The sequence below is a fragment of the Mchenga conophoros genome, linkage group LG11 (assembly GCF_057382185.1).
Source record: "Mchenga conophoros isolate Kocher_MC1m ecotype Shallow Benthic linkage group LG11, M_conophoros_male_GT1.1, whole genome shotgun sequence".
Classification (NCBI taxonomy): Eukaryota; Metazoa; Chordata; class Actinopteri; order Cichliformes; family Cichlidae; genus Mchenga; species Mchenga conophoros.
This window is the reverse complement of record NC_140536.1, coordinates 39,341,190-39,362,237: the sequence shown is the minus strand read 5'-3', so window position 1 is coordinate 39,362,237 and position 21,048 is coordinate 39,341,190. Positions and strand designations below refer to the sequence as shown.

General features: G+C 44.4%; 1 protein-coding gene and 1 long non-coding RNA gene across 2 annotated transcripts in view; both read left to right on the top strand.

Annotated features, from left to right (window-relative positions):
- The first annotated feature begins 1,471 nt into the window (after nucleotides 1-1,471).
- LOC146565081 (uncharacterized) lies at nucleotides 1,472-8,441 on the top strand. Its single transcript, XR_014894503.1, has 4 exons — nucleotides 1,472-1,564; nucleotides 6,700-6,837; nucleotides 7,576-7,607; nucleotides 7,695-8,441. It is a non-coding gene; the product is annotated as an uncharacterized LOC146565081 (long non-coding RNA).
- A 3,187-nt stretch (nucleotides 8,442-11,628) lies between these two features.
- gon4lb (gon-4 like b) overlaps nucleotides 11,629-21,048 on the top strand; it is a 29,094-nt gene continuing 19,674 nt past the window's right edge. Inside the window, exons 1-13 of the mRNA XM_085292986.1 lie at nucleotides 11,629-11,793; nucleotides 12,601-12,742; nucleotides 16,367-16,500; nucleotides 16,575-16,649; nucleotides 16,753-16,797; nucleotides 16,867-16,899; nucleotides 16,995-17,093; nucleotides 17,482-17,583; nucleotides 17,666-17,806; nucleotides 17,990-18,221; nucleotides 18,751-18,852; nucleotides 18,934-18,974; nucleotides 19,097-19,197. Of these exons, the coding sequence (XP_085149112.1) occupies nucleotides 11,770-11,793; nucleotides 12,601-12,742; nucleotides 16,367-16,500; nucleotides 16,575-16,649; nucleotides 16,753-16,797; nucleotides 16,867-16,899; nucleotides 16,995-17,093; nucleotides 17,482-17,583; nucleotides 17,666-17,806; nucleotides 17,990-18,221; nucleotides 18,751-18,852; nucleotides 18,934-18,974; nucleotides 19,097-19,197 (1,271 nt within the window). The 5' untranslated portion in view covers nucleotides 11,629-11,769. The remainder of the gene's footprint in view (nucleotides 11,794-12,600; nucleotides 12,743-16,366; nucleotides 16,501-16,574; nucleotides 16,650-16,752; nucleotides 16,798-16,866; nucleotides 16,900-16,994; nucleotides 17,094-17,481; nucleotides 17,584-17,665; nucleotides 17,807-17,989; nucleotides 18,222-18,750; nucleotides 18,853-18,933; nucleotides 18,975-19,096; nucleotides 19,198-21,048) is intronic.

The window sequence follows — 21,048 nt, the reverse complement described above, 5'->3', positions numbered from 1 at the left end:
TCATTGGAGACACCAATGTGGGCTTGATTCCTCCTTATGTTGCGGAGGGAGTCCAAATTGACAGCTTTCCAGGAGCCAAATGGGCCCATGCGGAGATCCTTCTGGATAAAGCGGACATTGACACATCGGTGGAGAAAGTGGTTCTATCCTTCGGCCTGAATAACAGCCGTCAGAGGGATAAAAATGCACCAATAACGGAGCTTAAAAGGGCACTGAGGGTAGCACGAGTAAAATTCCCCCAAGCTGACATTTGTGTTCCAGTTATTAACTTTTCCTCTGCCCTTCCCAATACAGAACAAGACACATTATTGCACATAAACAATTTCATTACAGGTTTAAAGGGGCACATTCCTGCTCTACCTGCTGATAAGTTCAGCACAGAACCAGACAATTTTCGCTGGACTGACAAGACTGCAGAGCACATGTTGGATCATTGGAATTATCATACATCTTCATGAAACCAATTTGATTGTCTGATTTTATGTTCATGAGGTATTTTTATGCTTGAGGGAGGCTTCAGGTGCCATTATTTGAGAGTGTAACCCCAATACAACCCACTGGAGGGCACTATAACTCTAATTGAAAGGACTTTTCCCTTCCTTTTACCCCTGGGTTTTCTACACTTTTTACTTGTATAGACCCCTTTTATAACCATCCCATTGTAATCTCCTGGCCCTGAGGCCTTCCCTAACCTTAACCTCCTTTAACCCCATGCAGGGATCTCATTCTGGCCCTAAACCTAACCGCCTAGAGCCCTATTTGGACGTTGGGCCCTAATTTCAACCCCCATTTTCTTCCGGCCCTAAATCTAATCTCTGGATTTCCTAAGCCCACTTTCAAACCCCTTTATTTGGGATGTGAGAGGACACCTTCCTCCTGGAGAGCAATCTGTGAGTGATGTGGGGACCCGTGTGGGAACAGGCTTGGACTGTGCATGGAGTTTGGCCGCCTTCGGTGGTCAATCTCCCAACCTTAGCTTACCCTAACCCGCCCGTGCCGCCTGGCCCCCACTCGGGCCACCCTATGTCCTCACATTGCAACAACTGAGAGGAAAAGAGGTCCCCAATGAGGAGCATCAACTGATCTGTACAATAAAAATATGGACCGCTTATTGGTGTGTTTTGATTATGTACATGACTCGGAGTCAGTATAAACTGTATATATCCATTATTCTTTTCAACCTGTAACCCAATTTTGATTTGATGTTTTTTAACCCATTTATTGGGACACTTTATGTTAATGTTTTACAGACTTTGTATGGCCATTTTGCCTCACTATTGTTAATTGGTACAGTTTTATACTATGAAGATGGATATTGTGTTTTCCAACGGTTCCTGAAAGCAGCATGCCTGTGTGCGACCAATCAGAACAGTGTTTTAGAAGGACCTTTGACCCTAAGCATGAGTCTCTTTGTTATTGGCTATTCTAACAGGAAACTCTAAGCATTATGGGAAATGATGTCTGTCCGGTACAACTCCGCATACACTTTCTGTTGAGCGCACACCCCCTGCTTCGGACCGCTTGTTTGGACATTTTCTGCTTTTAGCAAGCCAGCCTGATGAAGGTATATTTTTAACCGAAACGTTGCAACATGTAAGGCTTGCTTATTACTGTAACTTGTGATTTTTGGAGTAAAAGCTCATTAAAGCGCTCTTTAATCACACGAAAACGAAGTGAGTTCATTTCGCTACATGTAGCCGTTAGCTTCTATTGTTAAACACACCGGTGCTAATTCAGTACAGCTAAGGCTAGCATACGGGCTCCAAGTATGGCCCCCTGGTACGAGAACGAGCCGTGGATCGTGGTGGACCACCGTAAGGGACGGGGGTCGGGCCGTGGAAGGTCTAATAGACGGGCACCGTCCCCCCTGCGCAGCGATCACACAGCCTACGGTCCATTTTCCAGGAGGAGCAGATATGGAGGTGAGGGAGATTTTTTTCCGCCCGCGGCAGCGAAAATGGAACGGAGAGCCACGGATCGTGGACCGCCACGCTGCCCACCAGAGAAAACGACCTGAACGTGAACCAGCTCGGCATAAACGGTATGTCAATTCCTCCCGAACGGACCGGGCCGAACCTCCACAGAAGAAAATACAATCAGATGATCCTGACTTCTCAGCAAAGGTTCGCATTATCCATAAACTCATTAAGGCAGTGCACCATTTAAAGAATGTTTCGGGGGACATTCCTCCTCCCTCTCTGAACAAAATAGCTCATAATCTAATGACTGTGATTAAGCCAGCTATCCCCAATAGTGAAGTGCAGACTCTAATTGAGGACAATGCTAAGAACTGGGCTCATACAACCATCATAATCCTCCGTAAACATTATAATGATTGCATGGAGGAGGCAGTTAAGACTCTTTTTGAGTTTCCTGAACAGGACTGGAGAGGCCCGTTTGAGATAGCGGCATCCTGGGCCAAAAGGAATCTGGGCCGCCGTTTGCAGCCTGAATCTTTGGAGCAAACTGAGGCTCTCATTGTGGCTAAGCTGACAGACTTGCGGGCGACTATTGGATCGACGGAACCACATCATCAGCCGCAAGTACATACTCCACCCACAACTAACACTGCACCCAAAGTTATGGCTTCTACGACGTCTGACCCGATTGGAGGTGACCAGCCACTCTCCAGTGGGACGGAGGAGGTAAGAGACGGCGATCTGAGACCTGCCACTCCCCCTGTACATCTACAGGAACCAGAGCCCAATCACGTGGCGCCGAGAGACCAGAGGGTGAGGAAAATCCCTACAGCACGTCATGGGGCTTCTTCTGGGGGGACATCTTCTCCCGCCATTCAGCTTCAACATAGCATGGAGGCCATGGGCCTCATACAGGGGGAATCCACCCCCAGTAAGACCAACACAGCTTCAGTTGGACAAAAGGTATGCACCCCGACGACACATTTAAGTACAAAGACAAAGCCCAGAGAGTGGAGACTGCACACAAGGGAAGCATCAGTGATTATTGGAGACACCAATGTGGGCTTGATTCCTCCTTATGTTGTGGAGGGAGTCCAAATTGACAGCTTTCCAGGAGCCAAATGGGCCCATGCAGAGATCCTTCTGGATAAAGCGGACATTGACACATCGGTGGAGAAAGTGGTTCTATCCTTCGGCCTGAATAACAGACGTCAGAGGGATAAAAATGCACCAATAACGGAGCTTAAAAGGGCACTGAGGGTAGCACGAGTAAAATTCCGTCAGATCCTGACAGGACCATGCTGAGGACAGACCGGAGGCACCACCCCATGACATGAGTGAGATTATGAGAGCTATTGCTAGCTCTGAAAAGAGGATATTGGACCGGATCGATTCAAGCACGAAAGATTTATTATTCCAGAGGTTGGGACATATTTTTTCTGCACCTGCATTTTGGTACCTGAATGGCAAGCTCGCAAAGTCATCTGCTCTTCGTTTTATAGTTTTAAAGTTCTGATGCTGGTCTATAAAGCTCTGAATGGTTTAGGACCAAAATACATCAATGACCTCCTGACCCAGTATGAACCTTCCAGATCCCTCAGGTCATTTGGATCCGGTCTTTTATCAGTTCCCAGAGTCAGAACCAGACACGGAGAAGCTGCATTCAGCTTTTATGCTCCTTATATCTGGAACAAACTCCCAGAAAGCCTCAGATCAGCTGAAACACTCAGTTTATTTAAATCCAGGTTGAAGACTCACCTGTTCTCAGCTGCATTTGAATAAAGCACCAAATCCACACTTTTAAGCTTAAATTTCAAAACTTACATTTAACTACTGATTTTATCTACTGTTCTGATTTTATCTGTTTTGATTTTATATACTGTTTTGTTTGTTTGTTTGTTAATTAGTTAGTTTATTTGCTTGTTTTAATCAATTTTAAATCATGCTTTTTATTTGTTCTTGTTTCTAATGTCTCTGTAAAGCACTTTGAATCACCTTGTTGTTGAATTGTGCTATACAAATAAACTTGCCTTGCCTTGCCTTGCCTTATAAGCTGGAATGTTAAAGGAGTACTGTCAGGCTTGGTTAGCCTGTGGGACTCCGGAGGCAGCCGACAGGTATCGACAGGCCAAGCGGAATGCGGCTCGGGCAGTGGCTGAAGCAAAAACTCGGGTGTGGGAGGAGTTCGGAGAGGCCATGGAAAAAGACTTTCGGACTGCCTCGAAGAGATTCTGGCAAACCGTCAGGCGTCTCAGGAGGGGAAAGCGGTGCTCTACCTGCACTGTGTATAGTGCTGGCGGAGCGCTGTTGACGTCGACTGAGAAAATTGTCAGGCGGTGGAAGGAATACTTCGAGGACCTCCTTAATCCCACTGACACGTCTTCCGAGGAGGAAGCAGAGTCTGGGGATGAGGGGAATGACCCGCCAATTTCCGGGGGTGAGGTCACTGAGGCAGTTAAACAACTCCTTGGTGGCAGAGCCCCTGGTGTTGATGAGGTCCGCCCCGAGTTCCTGAAGGCTCTGGACGTTGTAGGGCTGTCCTGGTTGACACGCCTTTGCAATGTTGCGTGGAGATCAGGGGCAGTACCTGTGGACTGGCAGACCGGGGTGGTGGTCCCCATCTTTAAGAAGGGGGACCGGAGGGTGTGTTCCAACTACAGGGGGATCACACTCCTCAGCCTCCCTGGGAAAGTCTATGCCAGGGTGCTGGAAAGGAGAGTTCGTCCGCTAGTCGAACCTCGGATACAGGAGGAACAATGCGGTTTTCGTCCTGGTCGCGGAACACTGGACCAGCTCTTTATCCTCTCGAGGATACTTGAGGGTGCATGGGAGTTTGCCCAACCAGTCTACATGTGTTTTGTGGACTTGGAGAAGGCATTCGACCGTGTCCCTCGGGGTGTCCTGTGGGAGGTGCTGCGGGAGTATGGGGTGTCTGGCCCATTGCTACGGGCCATTCGATCCCTATACAACCGTTGCAGGAGCTTGGTTCGCATTGCCGGCAATAAGTCGGACTCGTTCCCGGTGGGTGATGGGCTCCGCCAGGGCTGCCCTTTGTCTCCGGTTCTGTTCATAATTTTTATGGACAGGATTTCTAGGCGCAGCCAAGGGGCGGAGGGCTTTCGTTTTGGTGGCCTCAGAATCTCATCTCTGATTTTTGCAGATGATGTGGTTCTGTTGGCTTCATCGGGTGAGGGCCTCCAGCTCGCACTGGAGCGGTTCGCAGCCGAGTGTGAAGCAGCGGGAATGAGGATCAGCACCTCCAAATCTGAGGCCATGGTTCTCAGCCGGAAAAGGGTGGAGTGCCCACTCCGGGTCGGGGATGAGTTCCTGCCCCAAGTGGAGGAGTTCAAGTATCTCGGGGTCTTGTTCGCGAGTGATGGGAGAAGGGAGCCGGAGATCGACAGACGGATTGGGGCTGCAGCTGCAGTAATGCGGACGCTGCACCGGTCCGTCGTGGTGAAGAGGGAGCTGAGTGTAAAAGCGAAGCTCTCAATTTACCGGTCGATCTACGTCCCTACCCTCACCTATGGCCACGAGCTGTGGGTAGTGACCGAAAGAACGAGATCGCGGATACAAGCGGCAGAAATGAGCTTCCTCCGAAGGGTGGCTGGCCTCTCCCTTAGAGATAGGGTGAGAAGTTCGGCCATCCGGGAGGGGCTCAGAGTAGAGCCGCTGCTGCTCCACATCGAAAGGAGCCAGCTGAGGTGGTTCGGGCATCTGACAAGGATGCCCCCTGGGCGCCTCCTGGGTGAGGTGTTCGAGGCATGTCCCACCGGGAGGAGGTCCCGGGGCAGACCCAGGACACGCTGGAGAGATTATATCTCTCGGCTGGCCTGGGAACGCCTTGGTATTCCCCTGGATAAGCTGGAGGAGGTGGCTGGGGAGAGGGAGGTCTGGGCCTCTTTGCTTAGGCTGCTGCCCCCGCGACCCGGCCTCGGATAAAGCGGATGAAAATGGATGGATGGATGGGTTAAAGGTATAAATAATCCGGTTAAACGCACAAGGGTTTTTACTCATTTAAAATCATTGAGATCCGATGTTGTATATCTGCAGGAAACACACCTCCGATCAAGTGAGCAAATTAAACTAATTAAACTGTTTCTCTGCTTGTCTGCATTGCCACAAATTGTTCTATTTGGTGATGTATCATAGAACTGTACTATATAGTGTATGTAAGTTTCTGTGTTTGCTAGTAACTACCATCAACCTAAGGTCTCAGCTAATTTATCTTTGCAGAGATGTTCATTTGATTGTAACAGCAGTAGGAAAGAGCAGTAACAAGAGTAGGACAGCTAAGCTAATTATGGCTAAACATTTGGAATTTAGTGAAAGCAAAAATTGACCTCGCAAAGATGGATAGGTTTATTTAGAAAGTCAGCTATTTACATTTAGTGTTCATCCCAAGTAGGAGATTTTGAATTGAGTTTAAATTGACCGCAAATTTACTTAACTTGTTAAAATCAACCAGGCTGTTACTGAAGCAGTCGAGGAATTACCTTTGAGGTCTCAGTCATAGGTAGTAATGCAAAATCTAACATTACACTAACCTTATATTTTTGTAAAAGGCAAAATTGACTTTTTATTTATATTGAACACATATTTCTGTGTTCAACACATCACATTTTTTTGAATGCAGTGATAAGAAAATCTTTAGCCGGTAAGCCTTTGTTCTACTTCATGCTGTTCTGCACTCTTTAATAAATTCTAATTTATTTTCCAAAGCAGACACACCGTCACCCGTGCTGTTGGTCTTAAATATTTGTTTCTTTGTGTTACACAGTGGGAGCCATATTTACAGGCCTGAACTTGATTGACAGCAGTGATGGATAGTTAATGAAAGTCATGGGTGGCTTTCTTGCCTGGGAAGCTCTCTTTTACATCATGTTGGAGGTTCATAATGGGAAATCTAAGGAGAAAGGTAAATCTTTGTTTTTCCTCATTATAAGTAATCATCACTTAGAAAAGTGCATGTAAAGGTTAAAGGTTTTTTCTCCTCCTCATCTCATCATTCTAGTACAAAAAATCTTTTTTCTCTTTTTTTTCCAGAACTTTTCCTGAAAAGCTTTCTGACAAAGTCTAATCAACCTTACTGTTCTATAGTGTAACCCCTCTCAAAACATGCTCCTCTCAGGGACATTCATTCTTTCTAGGAGTATTCCAGATTTGGCTCCTCTCAAGTCTTTTCTATTTTAGTTTTCAGTCCAATATTGGCCTCCCTCCCTTACTCTCTCTCTTTTTCAGTCATATTTAAAACTACACTTAAAAAGCTTAATTATTTCATGACATGAAAAGGGAACAGGCCTTTACTTGGCCATTGAACTGTTTGTTAGTCTAGTATAGGCCAAAAGAAACTGGGAGTGTGTATATGGCTAAATGGTTAATGTAATTGTTAATGCATTATTATTATTATTATTGTTAAAAGAAATCACATATTTTATGATTTTAAACTGTTTAAATCATATGTAAATGAATATGTAAACAAATTTAAAATTAAATGAAAGCTGAAATCAAATAACTTAATCTACCGGTATAAATCAAATAATTAAAAACAAGCCAGAACTAATCTGAAGTAAACTGAAAAATAAGATTCAGATGAGGAAACACTCGGGTGGTTGGTTGTGCCCTTTTTAACTGTTGTTTCTGCTCTGGATTTCAGGCAGTGCTAGTGTAGAAATGGAATCAGAATCGGTAAGTTGAAAGAAATATAAAAGCAAATAACAATTAATCACCATAACACTGCAATGATCTTTTAATTGAATTACATTGTTTTGTTAGGTAAAAATTGATGGTCTGCTGATCGGTCTGTTCTTTCTGGGAAACATTTGCTTTTTGGTGACACTTTTGGTTGGAATTGGGGTGAAATAAGAGCCCCAAAAGAATTGTCTGAAGAATTGTTTTTTTCTTTTGGTATTTTATCCAAATACACCTGATAGGATATTGTGCACTGAAAGTTTGGACCCATTGAGATTGTTTTCTCTTTCAGTACGCTCTTACTTGTTTTGTTTTTTTTATTCTTTTAGTGGATGTTTTTGTTCGATATTTTCATTAAGCTTTCAGTTTCGTGGCTAAACTTAAGTTCAATTACTGAAGTAAATTGGCAATCAGTATCTAACCAAACTCCATTTGGTCAGAACTGATTGTCCATTATAGAGTGCAATGATGTTTTTCCACGAGCATTATAAAATTTTTAGTTGTTGATTTTTAGGAATCCTAGTTCCTGTTAGAGGTAAAGACCTTGTATTTGATTCCATGTGAGCTGATTTCTGTCATCCAATGTTTTCTTGTATTGTGTTGTTAAGTCTTTGTCTTTGTTTCCTGTTATGTTGCTTCCTGTTTTATTTTGTGAGTCTCTTGTCTCTTATGTTTTGTCCTTGGTAAGTTTAAGGTGTGCTTCATACACCCATGTGTTTCTAATGCATGTATAGTCTCAGATTCTCTTTGTCATTGTGTTGGCTTACTTACATGTGTTTCTGTGGTTTTCGTGTTTGGACTTTGACATGCTAATAAAAGGTCATTTTATGAGTTTTACCTTAAGCCTGTCTCTGACTGTTGTATTTAAGTCGTGTGTCTTCCTCAGGCTTTGATAAATATAAAGTAAAGTAATGAATTTTTCTGTAGGCAAGCCAATTTAGCTACCTAACCCCCCCCCCCCCCCAAAAGGCATTTGATTAAAAAAAAAAACAAAGTTATTTTACACAATGTGAAAGCTCAGAACAACAAAGGTTTGTTTTAAAAAAGGTTGGACATCAAAATGTTGTGAAAAAAGACCAACGTACTGCTAGAAAAAGAATAAAATGGGTGGGAGACAAAGAGCATGTCATCTGTCAAGATGCCTAAAAAAAGATTATTTACCATTCGTGGTGCCAAGAATTTAAATTATAGGTGATGACAGTCAGCAATTTCATTTTTAATAAAAGATGAGATGAAACCTGAAATATTTTTAAATGAAAAGATTAAAGCCTTCCTTTTAATTTTCAATTTTGTTTTCATTTTTTCAATTAACGGTAAGTAATTTGTGGTTTTCCTTTTCTTTATGAAAATGGAATTGACCTTTTAAAAGGATGATGATGATGATGATGATAATAATTGTTATTATTACTACAACAGTGTGGGATAATAATTATTTTATCCCCAAGCAAAACATCACTTATTGTTTGGTGGAGAAACCTTTGTTGGGTATGTACATGGTAAGCTTCTTAGTTTTATCTTTATAATATAATTGTTGTTGTTGTCATTTTCATAATTGTAACGGGTTTGAAAAACGAATGGAAATTGTTATGAAATCCTCGAAATATTGGTTTCACTTTCATATGTTGAATAACATTCACCATAAAGTCATATTTACTATTGTTCATAATGAATCTGTAAATAATGTCCTTTTTAATGATGGCTTCAATAGGAGAAGCCAGTCATGTACCTTATAGGTTCTACATACATACATTTGAAAAATAAGTGAGCAGAAGTTTCAGTCTGTTCAAAAAAGTCACTGCGAGGATACGTGCCAATTAAAAATTTCAAGTGCATTTCTTTGGCTTTAGAAGTCATGAGGAAATGTAGTTATTTTGTACATATACCTGTTCAGAGATCTTTGGATCTAATTAAATTACTCTCAGTCTCCCATGATGTTTAATGTGCATTTATAAAAATGCCTTTGATTAAGCATAAAAGAGATTCAGTTTGATGCAAAGTGATTGCTTAATTTGGCCTACATTATCTACACTGTAGCAGTCCTTGTCACAGTCTTTACTAGTGTGCTAATTTCCACACAATGCATTTTGAGCAAACAAAAGACAATGCTGTTTCTGAAACAAGTGAAAAACGTAGCTTTTATTCAAATACATTCTCTAACTTTTATCAAAGTAGGATTCTTTAGTTACATTCATGCCGCTGTATAATAATAGTCTTGAAATTTAATATTGTTAACAAGAATAGAATTTTACCCTTTCCACATGATCACGTAGCAGCCAAACATGTAAAAAGAAATATATTTCTTGGCCCTTAGAGGGCACCCACATGTCAGCTAGTCTGCTCAAATGAAACTTCAGTGTATAACTATGACTGGGCAATAGATATCCTTTTTACTGAAGAACTCTATATGCTGAGGTAACCCTTTTGTGTGTGTGTTACGCCTGTCGATGCGTTGTGTTCTGGCATATAAATAAGAGGCAGGAGACAGCACTGGATCTCTGGGCTCTTTACTGTAAGTCGCTGCAACATCTGCAATAAATTGAAACACAGAGGTCTGAGCTGTGTGTGTTGCGCGCCTGCTAGATCACCTCTCCTCTGACCATGCTGAAAGAGCTGTGACCAGGCCACACATGCATGCGCCTACGTCATCACGGCGTAGAGGATCGCACTGGCCACAACAGACTCATAGAAAATCCTTAGCATTGTCCAGCAGATGTTGAAGAACCTCAGTCGCCTCAAAAATAGAGACAACTCTGGCCCTTCCTGTAAAATGCTGTGGTGTTTTTAGCCCAGTCCAGTTTATTGTCAATGTGTACTCCAAGGTATTTATAGTCCTCCACAATGTCAACACTGACCCCCTGGATTGAAACAGGGGTCAAGTGTTTCCTGGTCTTCCTGAAGTCCACAACCAATTTCTTGGTCTTTGCCACGTTAAGCTGCAGATGATTCTTCTCACACCACGTGACAAAGGAGTCGACCACAGCCCGGTACTCTGTCTCATCATCCCTGCTGATGCATCCAACCACCGCAGAGCCATCAGAAAACTTCTGAAGATGGCAGGTCCCTGTGCAGTGGCTGAAGTCTGTGGTGTAGAGGGTGAAGAGGAAGGGGGAGAGGACAGTCCCCTGTGGTGCCCCTGTGTTGCTGATCACCTTGTCAGACACACAATGTGGAAGACGTACATATTGTGGTCTTCCTGTCAGGTAATCAACAATCCAGGACACCAGAGAAGCATCCACCTGCATCGCTGTTAGCTTATCACCAAGCACTGGAAAAGTAAAAAAAACATGAACCTCACAGTGCTCGCCGGCTGGTCCGGGTGGATGTAGACACGATTGAGCAGATAGATGATGGCGTCCTGTGAGACGGGGCTGGTAAGCAAATTGAATGGGATCCTGATGTGGTCTGACAATGGGTGAGAGCTGGTCCAGGATGAGCCTTTCCAGGGTCTTCATGATGTGGGAGGTCAGTGTCACAGGCCTGTTATCCTGGGGGCCACTGGGACGTGGCATCTTTGGTACAGGGACGAGGCTTGATGTCTTCCACAGCACTGGGACCCTCTTCAGACTCAGCATGAACAGTTTATGGAAGACTCCACACAGCTGGGGGGCACAGGCCTTGAGGAGACTCACTCCATCTGGTCCAGCAGACTTGCCTGAGTGGAGTTTCCTCATTTGCATCTGAACCTGGTAAGCATTTAACACTACTACACTGACATACATAATTTTCAATTTAATGAAGTTAAAAATTTGTTGTCTTATTGTCAGTTGTTATTGACAGCAAGATTATTAGAAATATATGAAAAAAATGTAACATCTTTACTGCCAGTGAACAATACATATATGTGAATTTGAACATTTTGTCTGTAATTGAATACACCTGGCACACATTCTACAAGAACTGCACTCCTTTCCACTCTTTACTTGAAAGAGCTAAAGTTTTTTTCTTCTTTACGTCTTCTGAGTTAGCCCAGTGAACATCTTTATCTTTAATTAATGCTTTGAATTAGAACCTTTGAATGAGAGAGGAGAGTTGGCAGGCAGATGAGGTTCCTGAGGTCATCAATACCACTTCCGGGGCGACAAGTGGTATTGATGTTGGCGGAACAGAAGCTAAGCTAACAGGCTAACGGAGCAAACATCGGAAGATGAGAGCGTAAAAGATGGCTGTCGGTTTCAGCCTGACGGTGAGTCCTTTCCTTCCGTCCGTGTGATCGGTTCTGTCTCCTGGGCAATGGGTCCCGTTTTATTTATTAATCTTGGAGCAATACGCGTTAAACAAACCATACTGCGCCTGCTCAGTGTGTGAGCTAAGCTAACATTAGCTTTCTCTCTCACACACACACAAACACCAACATGTTTATGTTTGCTGAGCAGTTTGAGCTTGAGCTTTAATCGGCTCTGTGTGGATCCACCATAACACCGTGAAGCTCCCGGTAGGTCCCGTGCTGATGCTGGAACTCTGCGGTCCCTGAGTTAGCACAGCGCTGGAGCCCCGGCTCGCCGTAACGTCGACGACCTCATCGGTCACAGTGGTCACACCGTTCCCGGAGAAGCACCGAACTGTAACCTGAATGCTGAGCTTGAGCTTGGTTATTCAGTCTTTTCACTTACTTACTTTAACACACTGTTTTATTTCCAAATCTAGCTGTAAATGGTTTAGTTTGGATACTTTATTAGGTAAATCTTGCTAGAGGGACCCTAACCTAACCCTCTGTTTATCAGCAACTATTCGTCTGCCAGCTGACTCCAGCTGTTCAGTGATCACCTGTTTCATCATAAGCTGGCTGTCAAGTTTAAGCCTTTATGCTCAGATTTTATAAAATGATAAACATCTCTGATTGATCAATAGGACATAAGCTGGGTGTGAAGAACATCAGAGTTCAAACCTTCATTCAGATTAAAGAATGTATCAGCAGCTGAAGGTGGAGTTCCCATATTGATGATTTTGTTGATCTCAATCAGTAACGGTCTCATTGCTCTCTGTGTTTCAGACGATGGCGATGCGGCGTATCGCTGAGGAAGATGTCTGTCTTCTGGAGGTCAAATGTTTGAGGACAAACAGAGGGATGGACAGGCAGCTGCAGACAGGACATCCCACTGACACACAAGAAGAGGATGCCACACCTGTCTCAGGTGATGTCATTATATCTAATGGTGTTTAAAAGGAAGGATGAATTCACCAGGGTTGATCATTTTACCACTTTTGAATTCCATGCTATTGTTTTCAGCAGCCCTCCAGTTTTATCTGTCACAATTTATAGACCACCTGAAGACAGCGCTGCTTTTATCAAGGAATTCTCAGAATTTTTAACAAACATACACTCAAAATATAATATGATAATTTTAACCGGTGATTTTAACCTGCACATAGATAATCCTTCTGACCCTGCATCAAAAGAATTCTTAAACATTCTTCACTGTTTGGATTTTACCAGCACGTCACGCAGCCGACTCACAACAGAGGACACACTCTGGACCTGGTCATCACCCATGGGCTGTCCACCAGCGTGTCCTCTGTTGTTGACTTGGCTGTCTCTGACCACTACTGTGTGTTTTTTAACATCACCGGTTTTATTCAGCGGGAGACCTCGGTGCGAACTGTGAGGAGGCGCTATCTAACCTCTGAAGTGGCTGCAAATCTTACCAGGGTTTTAGACGAATGCCCCCCTGTGATTTTACCTGTACCCTGCGATTTGATTTTTAATCATTTCAACAGCAAACTGAAGAAAAGCCTTGACTCTGTTGCTCCACTCACCACCAAAAAGATTAACGTAAAACATGCATCACCCTGGAGAAACGAAGAAGTCAAAAAACTCAAAAGAAATTGCAGCGCAGCAGAAAGGAGATGGAGGAAAAATAAAAACACTATCAACCGTCAAACATTTTGGGAGCAACTTAAAATGTACAATAATACACTAAGGAACTCAAGAAATTCATACTTCGCCAAAATAATCAGTAATAACAAAAATAATCCCAAGGTCCTCTTTTCCACCATAGATCATTTATTTAACCCTGATTTTAACAGCTCCCAAAGAACCCCCACAGACTCGCTCTGTGAGCAGTTTGCAGACCACTTCAGGGGAAAGGTCAGCGCCATCAGATCTGATATTTTATCTTCTCACGATATGATTTTAAACACATCTGAGGGCCCGATTGTACCTGAGGAGACACTGGACAGCTTTGTCCTGGTTAATGCTGAGAACCTTCAGAAAGTTTTCTCCACAGTGAGACCCACCACATGTCTTTTAGATCCAATCCCTTCTTCACTCTTTAAAACACTTTATGGATTTTTTGAGGCTGAGCTTTTATACATGATGAATTGCTTTCTTCAGTTGGGTGTCTTCCCTGCTGCCTTTAAAACGGCGGTGGTGAGGCCCCTTCTGAAGAAGAGCAATTTGGATTGTAATGATTTTAATAACTACAGACCTGTATCCAACTTACCATTTTTAAGTAAAGTCTTAGAAAAACTTGTTTTTACTCAGATTACTGATTTTCTCAATGATAGACAGATCCTGGAGATATTCCAGTCTGGATTTAGGGTGAACCACAGCACAGAGACGGCTCTCCTAAAGGTTTTAACTGATCTTAGATGTAACTGGGACTCCCAAAAGCTCTCAGTCCTGGTGCTGCTGGATCTAAGCGCAGCCTTTGATACAGTAGACCACGCTATTCTTTTAAACAGATTGAAACACATGGTGGGCCTCTCTGGTGCTGTACACAACTGGTTCACTTCCTGTCTCTCTGACAGAACTTTTATGGTGAGCATGGATACATGCTCCTCTAAGATCCATAGAATGACATGTGGTGTGCCTCAAGGGTCGGTTCTAGGCCATGTACTTTTTAATTTGTATATGCTCCCTCTCGGCAGTGTCATCAGGAGGCATGGAGTGAACGTCCACAGTTACGCTGATGACACGCAGCTGTACATCTCCTTGTCTCCTGATGACACCAGACCAATGGATGCCCTTTTTAACTGTATCTTAGATATACGATCTTGGATGGCAGAAAACTTTTTACAGCTTAACCAGGACAAAACTGAAGTTTTAATCGTCGGTCCTGAGGCTCAGAGAGAGAAACTCTTGTTTAAATTAGAGGCATTTTCACTAGGTCCTTCACTACAAGTGAAAAACCTGGGTGTTATTTTTGACTCTGAGCTTGGTTTTATCCCACATGTTAAACATGTAACCAAAATTGGATTTTATCATCTAAAAAATATAGCCAGAGTCCGCCCTATTCTCTCTTGGGCCGACACGGAGATGCTGATGCATGCTTTTATTACCAGTCGCATTGATTACTGTAATGCCCTGCTCTCTGGTCTTCCTAAGAAGAATATTTCAACTTTACAACTTTTGCAAAACTCGGCAGCTCGTGTGCTGACGAAGACCAGAGGGCGGGCCCACATTACACCGGTTTTAGAATCGCTGCACTGGCTCCCCGTGTGTTTCAGGATCGATTTTAAAGTTCTTTTATTGGTTTTTAAATGTCTTAATGGTCTTGGGCCTTCTTATCTCTCAGATCTGCTTTTACCATATGAACCCTCGCGGACCCTGAGGTCCTCTGGTACTGGCCTTTTGATTGTCCCTAAAGTCAGGACACATACTCACGGAGAGGCAGCTTTTCAGTGGTATGGTCCTCGTCTGTGGAACAGCCTGCCGGAGGAGCTCAGGGCCGCAGAGAACGTACATGTTTTTAAGAACAGGCTCAAGACCCACCTTTTTAATTTAGCTTTTACTTAGCGTTTATTTATTTTATGCTTATTTATTCTATCCTGTTATTCTATTATTAATTTAGGATTTACCTAATATTTATTGATTTTATTCTTATTCATTTTTTAATCTTCTTACTCTATTTATATTTATATTTATATTGTATCCCGTTCTTATTTATTTTATCGTTTTACCCTGTACATGTCCTATTGTGTCATATCTCCAGTGTTTCCTCGGAGGGCGCTCTCTGCACCGGGCGATCGACCGTGGCTGCTGGGTCTCTGGGGGGCTCCTTTGCCTCCTTCCTGCTGTGTGCCCAGCCCGGAGGCTGCGGTCTGTGACCGGCTCCCGGTGCAGATGGCTCCCTGTTATTATATATCGGGTGACTGTAGCTCAGGTGGCAGAGCAGGTCAGCCACTAATCAGAAGGTCGGTGGTTCGATCCCAGGCTGCCTCCTGACTGCATGCCAAATATCCTTGGGCAAGATACTAACCCCATGTTTGCCTACTGGTGGTGGTCAGAGGGCCCGGTGGCGCCAGTGTCCGGCAGCCTTGCCTCTGTCAGTGCGCCCCAGGGCAGCTGTGGCTACAATGTAGCTGCCATCACCAGTGTGTGAATGGGTGTGTGAATGGGTGGATGACTGAATGTAGTGTGAAGCGCTATATAAATGCAGGCCATTTACCATAGTGGTAAATGGTAAATGGCTCATGCATACCCAGCCCAATTTTACTCTTTAAGTGTGTGTGTGTGTGGGGGGGGGGTATGTGTGTATTCACATCGTTTATGTTACTGAGAGTGTGGGGAGTGAGTTGGAGGGTGGGGTGGGCTGCTTTTAACCATGTAATGCACTTTGTGCTACATTTCTTTTTGTATGAAAAGTGCTTTATAAATAAAGATTGATTGATCTGATGGGCTGGTTCAGTCTGTGTGCAGGCCGCATTTGATCTGCACAGGGGAGGGTTACAGGGAGTTACCCTCCCTCTGTGCTGTGTAAAGATCAGCTAAAGGAGGCAGAGCTAGCGTTTGTTCACACCCGGACTTTCCTGTTCAGGTGGGCGGATGATGGGAGAGAGAGCGGTCACCGTCGAGACTAGCGATGATGAACTGGGACGACTGGATATTGACCTGGACAGGAAGTCCAAACAGCTGAACCTGACATCCAGCAACGTGCGCGCCATCCTGCACGTGAGCAGCACGCCACCACACACACACACTTTAACGCACACTAACACGTACACTCAGACATGTGTGTGTTTCAGGAGGTGATCACTGATGAGCGTGTGGTTGCCATGATGAAAGCGGCAATCAGAGACACTCAGGACCTCCCCATGTTTGTGAGTTTGTTCACCTGTTGGTGTCTACCTGTATCTGTCAGGCATTTGTTGCTTTTTTCTGTATGTATGTAAAATACATATCTTTCTGCCTGTCTCTCATCAGGAGCCAAAGATCTGGACTCGGTCCAGACTCAAACAGAGCCTTCAGGTGAGTTCAGCATCCCACAATCTTCTCTGACAGTTTACCTGTGAGCCTGACCTGTGTGTCTGCTTTCAGCCTGTGAACCGGGGTCTGTCTGCAGTGAACAAGGTAAACTCATCAGCCTGTGTTGAAATGTTTTAAGTTGGATTTGAAATGTTGTCAGTTTCAGTGACGCTTTACCCTCGTACCTGTCTGTCCCGCAGGCCCCTCAGTTTATTGACATTGAACTTGAGGATAATGAAGACTCATCTGATGAAGAGTATTGTCCTGATGAAGAAGAGGAGGAAGATACAACTGAGGAGGTGAGTCTTTAACCTTTCGCCTTGCTGCTGTCCTCAGGAAACTGACCTCACTGTGCAGTCATGATGTCACACATGTGAGATCCAGGTTATCAGTATGTTGGTAGAAAACCCTGCAAAAAACCCAGGAGGAATAAAGACACAATGAGACAAAGTTACTTTTTGTGCTAAGAGTAAGAGACACTAATCCAAACTCTGAGAACCAGAAACAGGATGAAGAGCACCTGTGCAGTCTCACCTGCAGCAGGTGACTCTGACACTCTGTGAGGCCTCATTTCTCGCTCAAACATGATGCCACATACAAACACACACACACTCACTCAGAGTGTCAGAACTTGCATAAATGAAAATTTCAGGACTTCCGTCTGTACAAACCTTTTCATCTTGACAGACATTCCTCAGTGATGCTGACAGCTTGGCTTCACCTCCCAGAATGCACCTGGGCTCCCAGAACAAGTCTCCAACACACCTGAGGATGGACAGCTCCCTGCAGGTTTGCTGATGTCTGACCACCACAAAGTGGTACAGTGACCTCTGACCCTGCAAGCTGCTCTGACCTCTGGCTTATTGCTTAGAGATATGAAGGAAACCCGCACGACCAGATGAGTTCCACCTGCGCGCCTCAGCTCCTCCCTCCTCCTGAATCGTCCTTCCTGGAGAGACTCAAGGCTGTTGATGAGGAGTTGGACTGCAGCCCCTCCTACACCTACAGTCAGGTAACATATCTAACCAGGCAACACCAGGGAACAGCATATCAAACTCTTTTTAAACACTTCCTGTTACTGAAGGACCTGTGTGATATCAGACTTTGTGTTCTCACCTTATTAAAAGGATGGGGGGTAAATACCTGTGATGTGTCCCGTCTGGTTTGATCTTGCACCTGTGTGTGTGTGTTTCAGTCTCTGGACAGGAAATCTGATGTTGATGGTGGCGTTGATAATGGCTCCAGCAGTTTGGCGTACCGCACACGCTCCAAGCATCCTCTGGTAGACGTACCTCTGGGTCAGCTGGAGGCGGAGCTTCTGCCTCCTGACATAACGGCCGACATGTACGATGAAAGCACTGCCCAGCGGGAGGAGGACCGCCATTGGGCAAAGTGGCTGCAGGGCCTAATGGCCCCCGACTTTGAAGGTTAGAGGTCATGATGGCGCTGGCTGCTCAAGGCTTCAAATTTTAAATGTGGTGGGGTGGCTGTAGCTCAGGAGGTAGAACAGGTCACCTACTGATTGGTTGGTGGTTTTATCCTTGCCTCCTCCAGTCTGCATGTCAAGTATCCTAACCCTAAGTTGCTCTCCGATGCATCCATTGTAGTGTGTGAATGTCGTTAGAAAGCACTCAGTTTAGACAAAGTCCTTGCGAGAATGGGTGTGATTGGGTGAATGTGGCATGTTGCATAAAGAGCTTCAAGTACTCCGGGAGAGTAGAAAAGCACTATATAAGAATCAGTCCATTTACCAATTGTGAACCTGTTTTTTTTTTTTTGGTTTTTTTTTTAACCTTTAAAAGTCAAGCTGCTGAAGCATGCTGATGGTGAACATCCAGGATTGGACAAACTTTATTGATATGTCGTAAATGGAAAACAAGCTCAGAAAAATGTTTTTGAGTTGAAAAGGAAGGTTATGGTTTTGTCTAACGGCAAACAGCTGATGTTTGTTTTCAGAAGAGGCCGAAGATGACGACGACCCCGAGTACAACTTCCCAGAGGACCTGGATGAACCCGACCTGGAGGACTACAGGACGGACCGGGCTGTGCAGATCACCAGTAAGTGATGTGCAGTTAGGAGGAGGCGGAGCTTTGAGAGTGTCAGAATCCTCACTGTGAATTCTGCGTCTTGTTTTTCAGAGAAGGAAGTAAATGAGCTGCTAGAAGAACTCTTTGAAACTGTGAGTTCTTATTTTGTTTCCGCAAATTTGACTCGATGCCACTTTACACTCACAGGATTAGTCTTTAACGTCAGTATGTGGGCGAAGCTTCAAACTTTTTCTTGTTTTCCTCTCCTCTGCAGCTCCAGGAAGAAGAAGAGGTGGTGGCTGAGGAGGAGGAGCATGAGGAAGAGGAGCCCCCGTCACAGACTGGCCCTAAGTTCAACGTGCCACAGGCTTTACGGTACTGATAGTTGCATCCCAGTGCATGATGCTCAGCTTAGAAACATACAAACACATGTTAAAAAACAGTTTTTAAAAAAAATTTAAAATATCACCACAATCGCATCACCCATGGAAACATCTGGAGCTTCATGAAACCACAGAGAGAAGCAGCTGGAGTCTGATGTTTAGAACATCTGGCAGCAGCTGCTCTCTCCGGGGCGATCGTGGCTCAAGAGTTTGGAGTTCGCCTTGTAAGTGGAAGGTTGCCAGTTCGAGCCCTGGCTTGGACAGTCTCGGGCGTTGTGTCCTTGGGCAAGACACTTCACCCGTTGCCTGCTGGTGGTGGTCAGAGGGTCCGGTGGCGCCAGTGTCCGGCAGCCTCGCCTCTGTCAGTGCGCCCCAGGGTGGCTGTGGCTACAATGTAGCTTACCAGTGTGTGAATGTGTGGATGACTGAATGTGTAAAGCGCTTTGGGGTCCTTAGAGACTAGTAAAGCGCTATACAAATACAGGCCATTTACCATTTATTTGTTCGTGAGTAAATCGGTTTGGCTGAGATTAAAGTTATTAGATTAGATAAAATAAAACTTTACTAATCCCCCGGGTTTTTTTCACACAGCTGAATAAACGTCAGACAGAAAACAGGAAAAATTAAACAGAAGTGTGAGATGGTCGAGAGTTTACACCAGTGTCCTGTTATATTTTAGATAGAGTTGAGTTTATTAAACTCCACCGAGACAGCAGTGACGCTAATCTGAAGGCTAGACCATCCCATACCCAGGAGTATTGGAGCAGTTGAGTTGCATTTTTTCTAAACACCGGGTCTCTGTGGCTTTTAAACCCCAAAACATGCTGCGCCAAAAATTGGTCCACCCCAAGGATCGGGTCCCCCGACACAAACAGTAACATAGTGTACGCTGTTAAGTGCAGGAGGATTGCCAGGATTTATACATCGGGGAAACCAAACAACCTCTGGCTAAGAGGATGGCACAACACAGAAGAGCCACCTCATCAGGCCAGGACTCTGCAGTCTATTTACACCTACAGGCCAGTTGACACTCTTTCCTTTTTTTTTTTTTTTCTTTTTTTTTTTTGCCTGTCCCGTTTGGCTCTTTTGCATCAGAATTATTGTCTAAAGGCAAAGAAAGATGCCCAACGGATTTACTTTACCAAACTGACCATCCCAGCCTTGCCGTAATGGTCCATTTGATTCACCTTTTATTGTTTATTTTATTTTCACTTACTGAATACGGGACAGACTTGACTGGGGGAAAGAAGGGGAGAAAGAAAGAGGGAAAGAGAAACAGCTGAGAAGAGGGACGGGGGAGAAGGGCAAAAGACAAAAACCAACAGAATGAGCAGAAAAAAAAAAACACATATATCAATCACCTGGGTCACCTGCTGAGAAAGAAAAAAGAAAGCAAGCAGAAGAGAACAAGAGTAATAGAATAAACAACATCACAATGATATATGGGAATATGACAGTAAATACTAAATATTAAACATTATTGTGCAGCACATAAGATCAACAGAACAGTGTGCGTTGAGGTAGGAGCCAAAAAGGGTGTAGTTTGTGGGTGTGATCACCCGTGTGTACACCTGTGAGCATGGACGCGCTTGTATTTAAAAGGTTCCTTCATGTAATGATCTGCTAGAGGGTGTGGGGGGGCCACAGCCCCGTCCTCCAGGGCATGAAGCAGGTATGGAGGAGATCAAAACTCCAGACATCCAGAGGCCCCCAGAACACAAGAGACCAAGGAAGACCAACAGAGGGGCAGCCGCGCCACTGTCCCAGAAAGAGCTGAGGAAAGTCCCAGATGAGGGCTCACTCAGCAGCCGCGGAGCAGAAGCCAGGGGGAGTTGCAGTGACG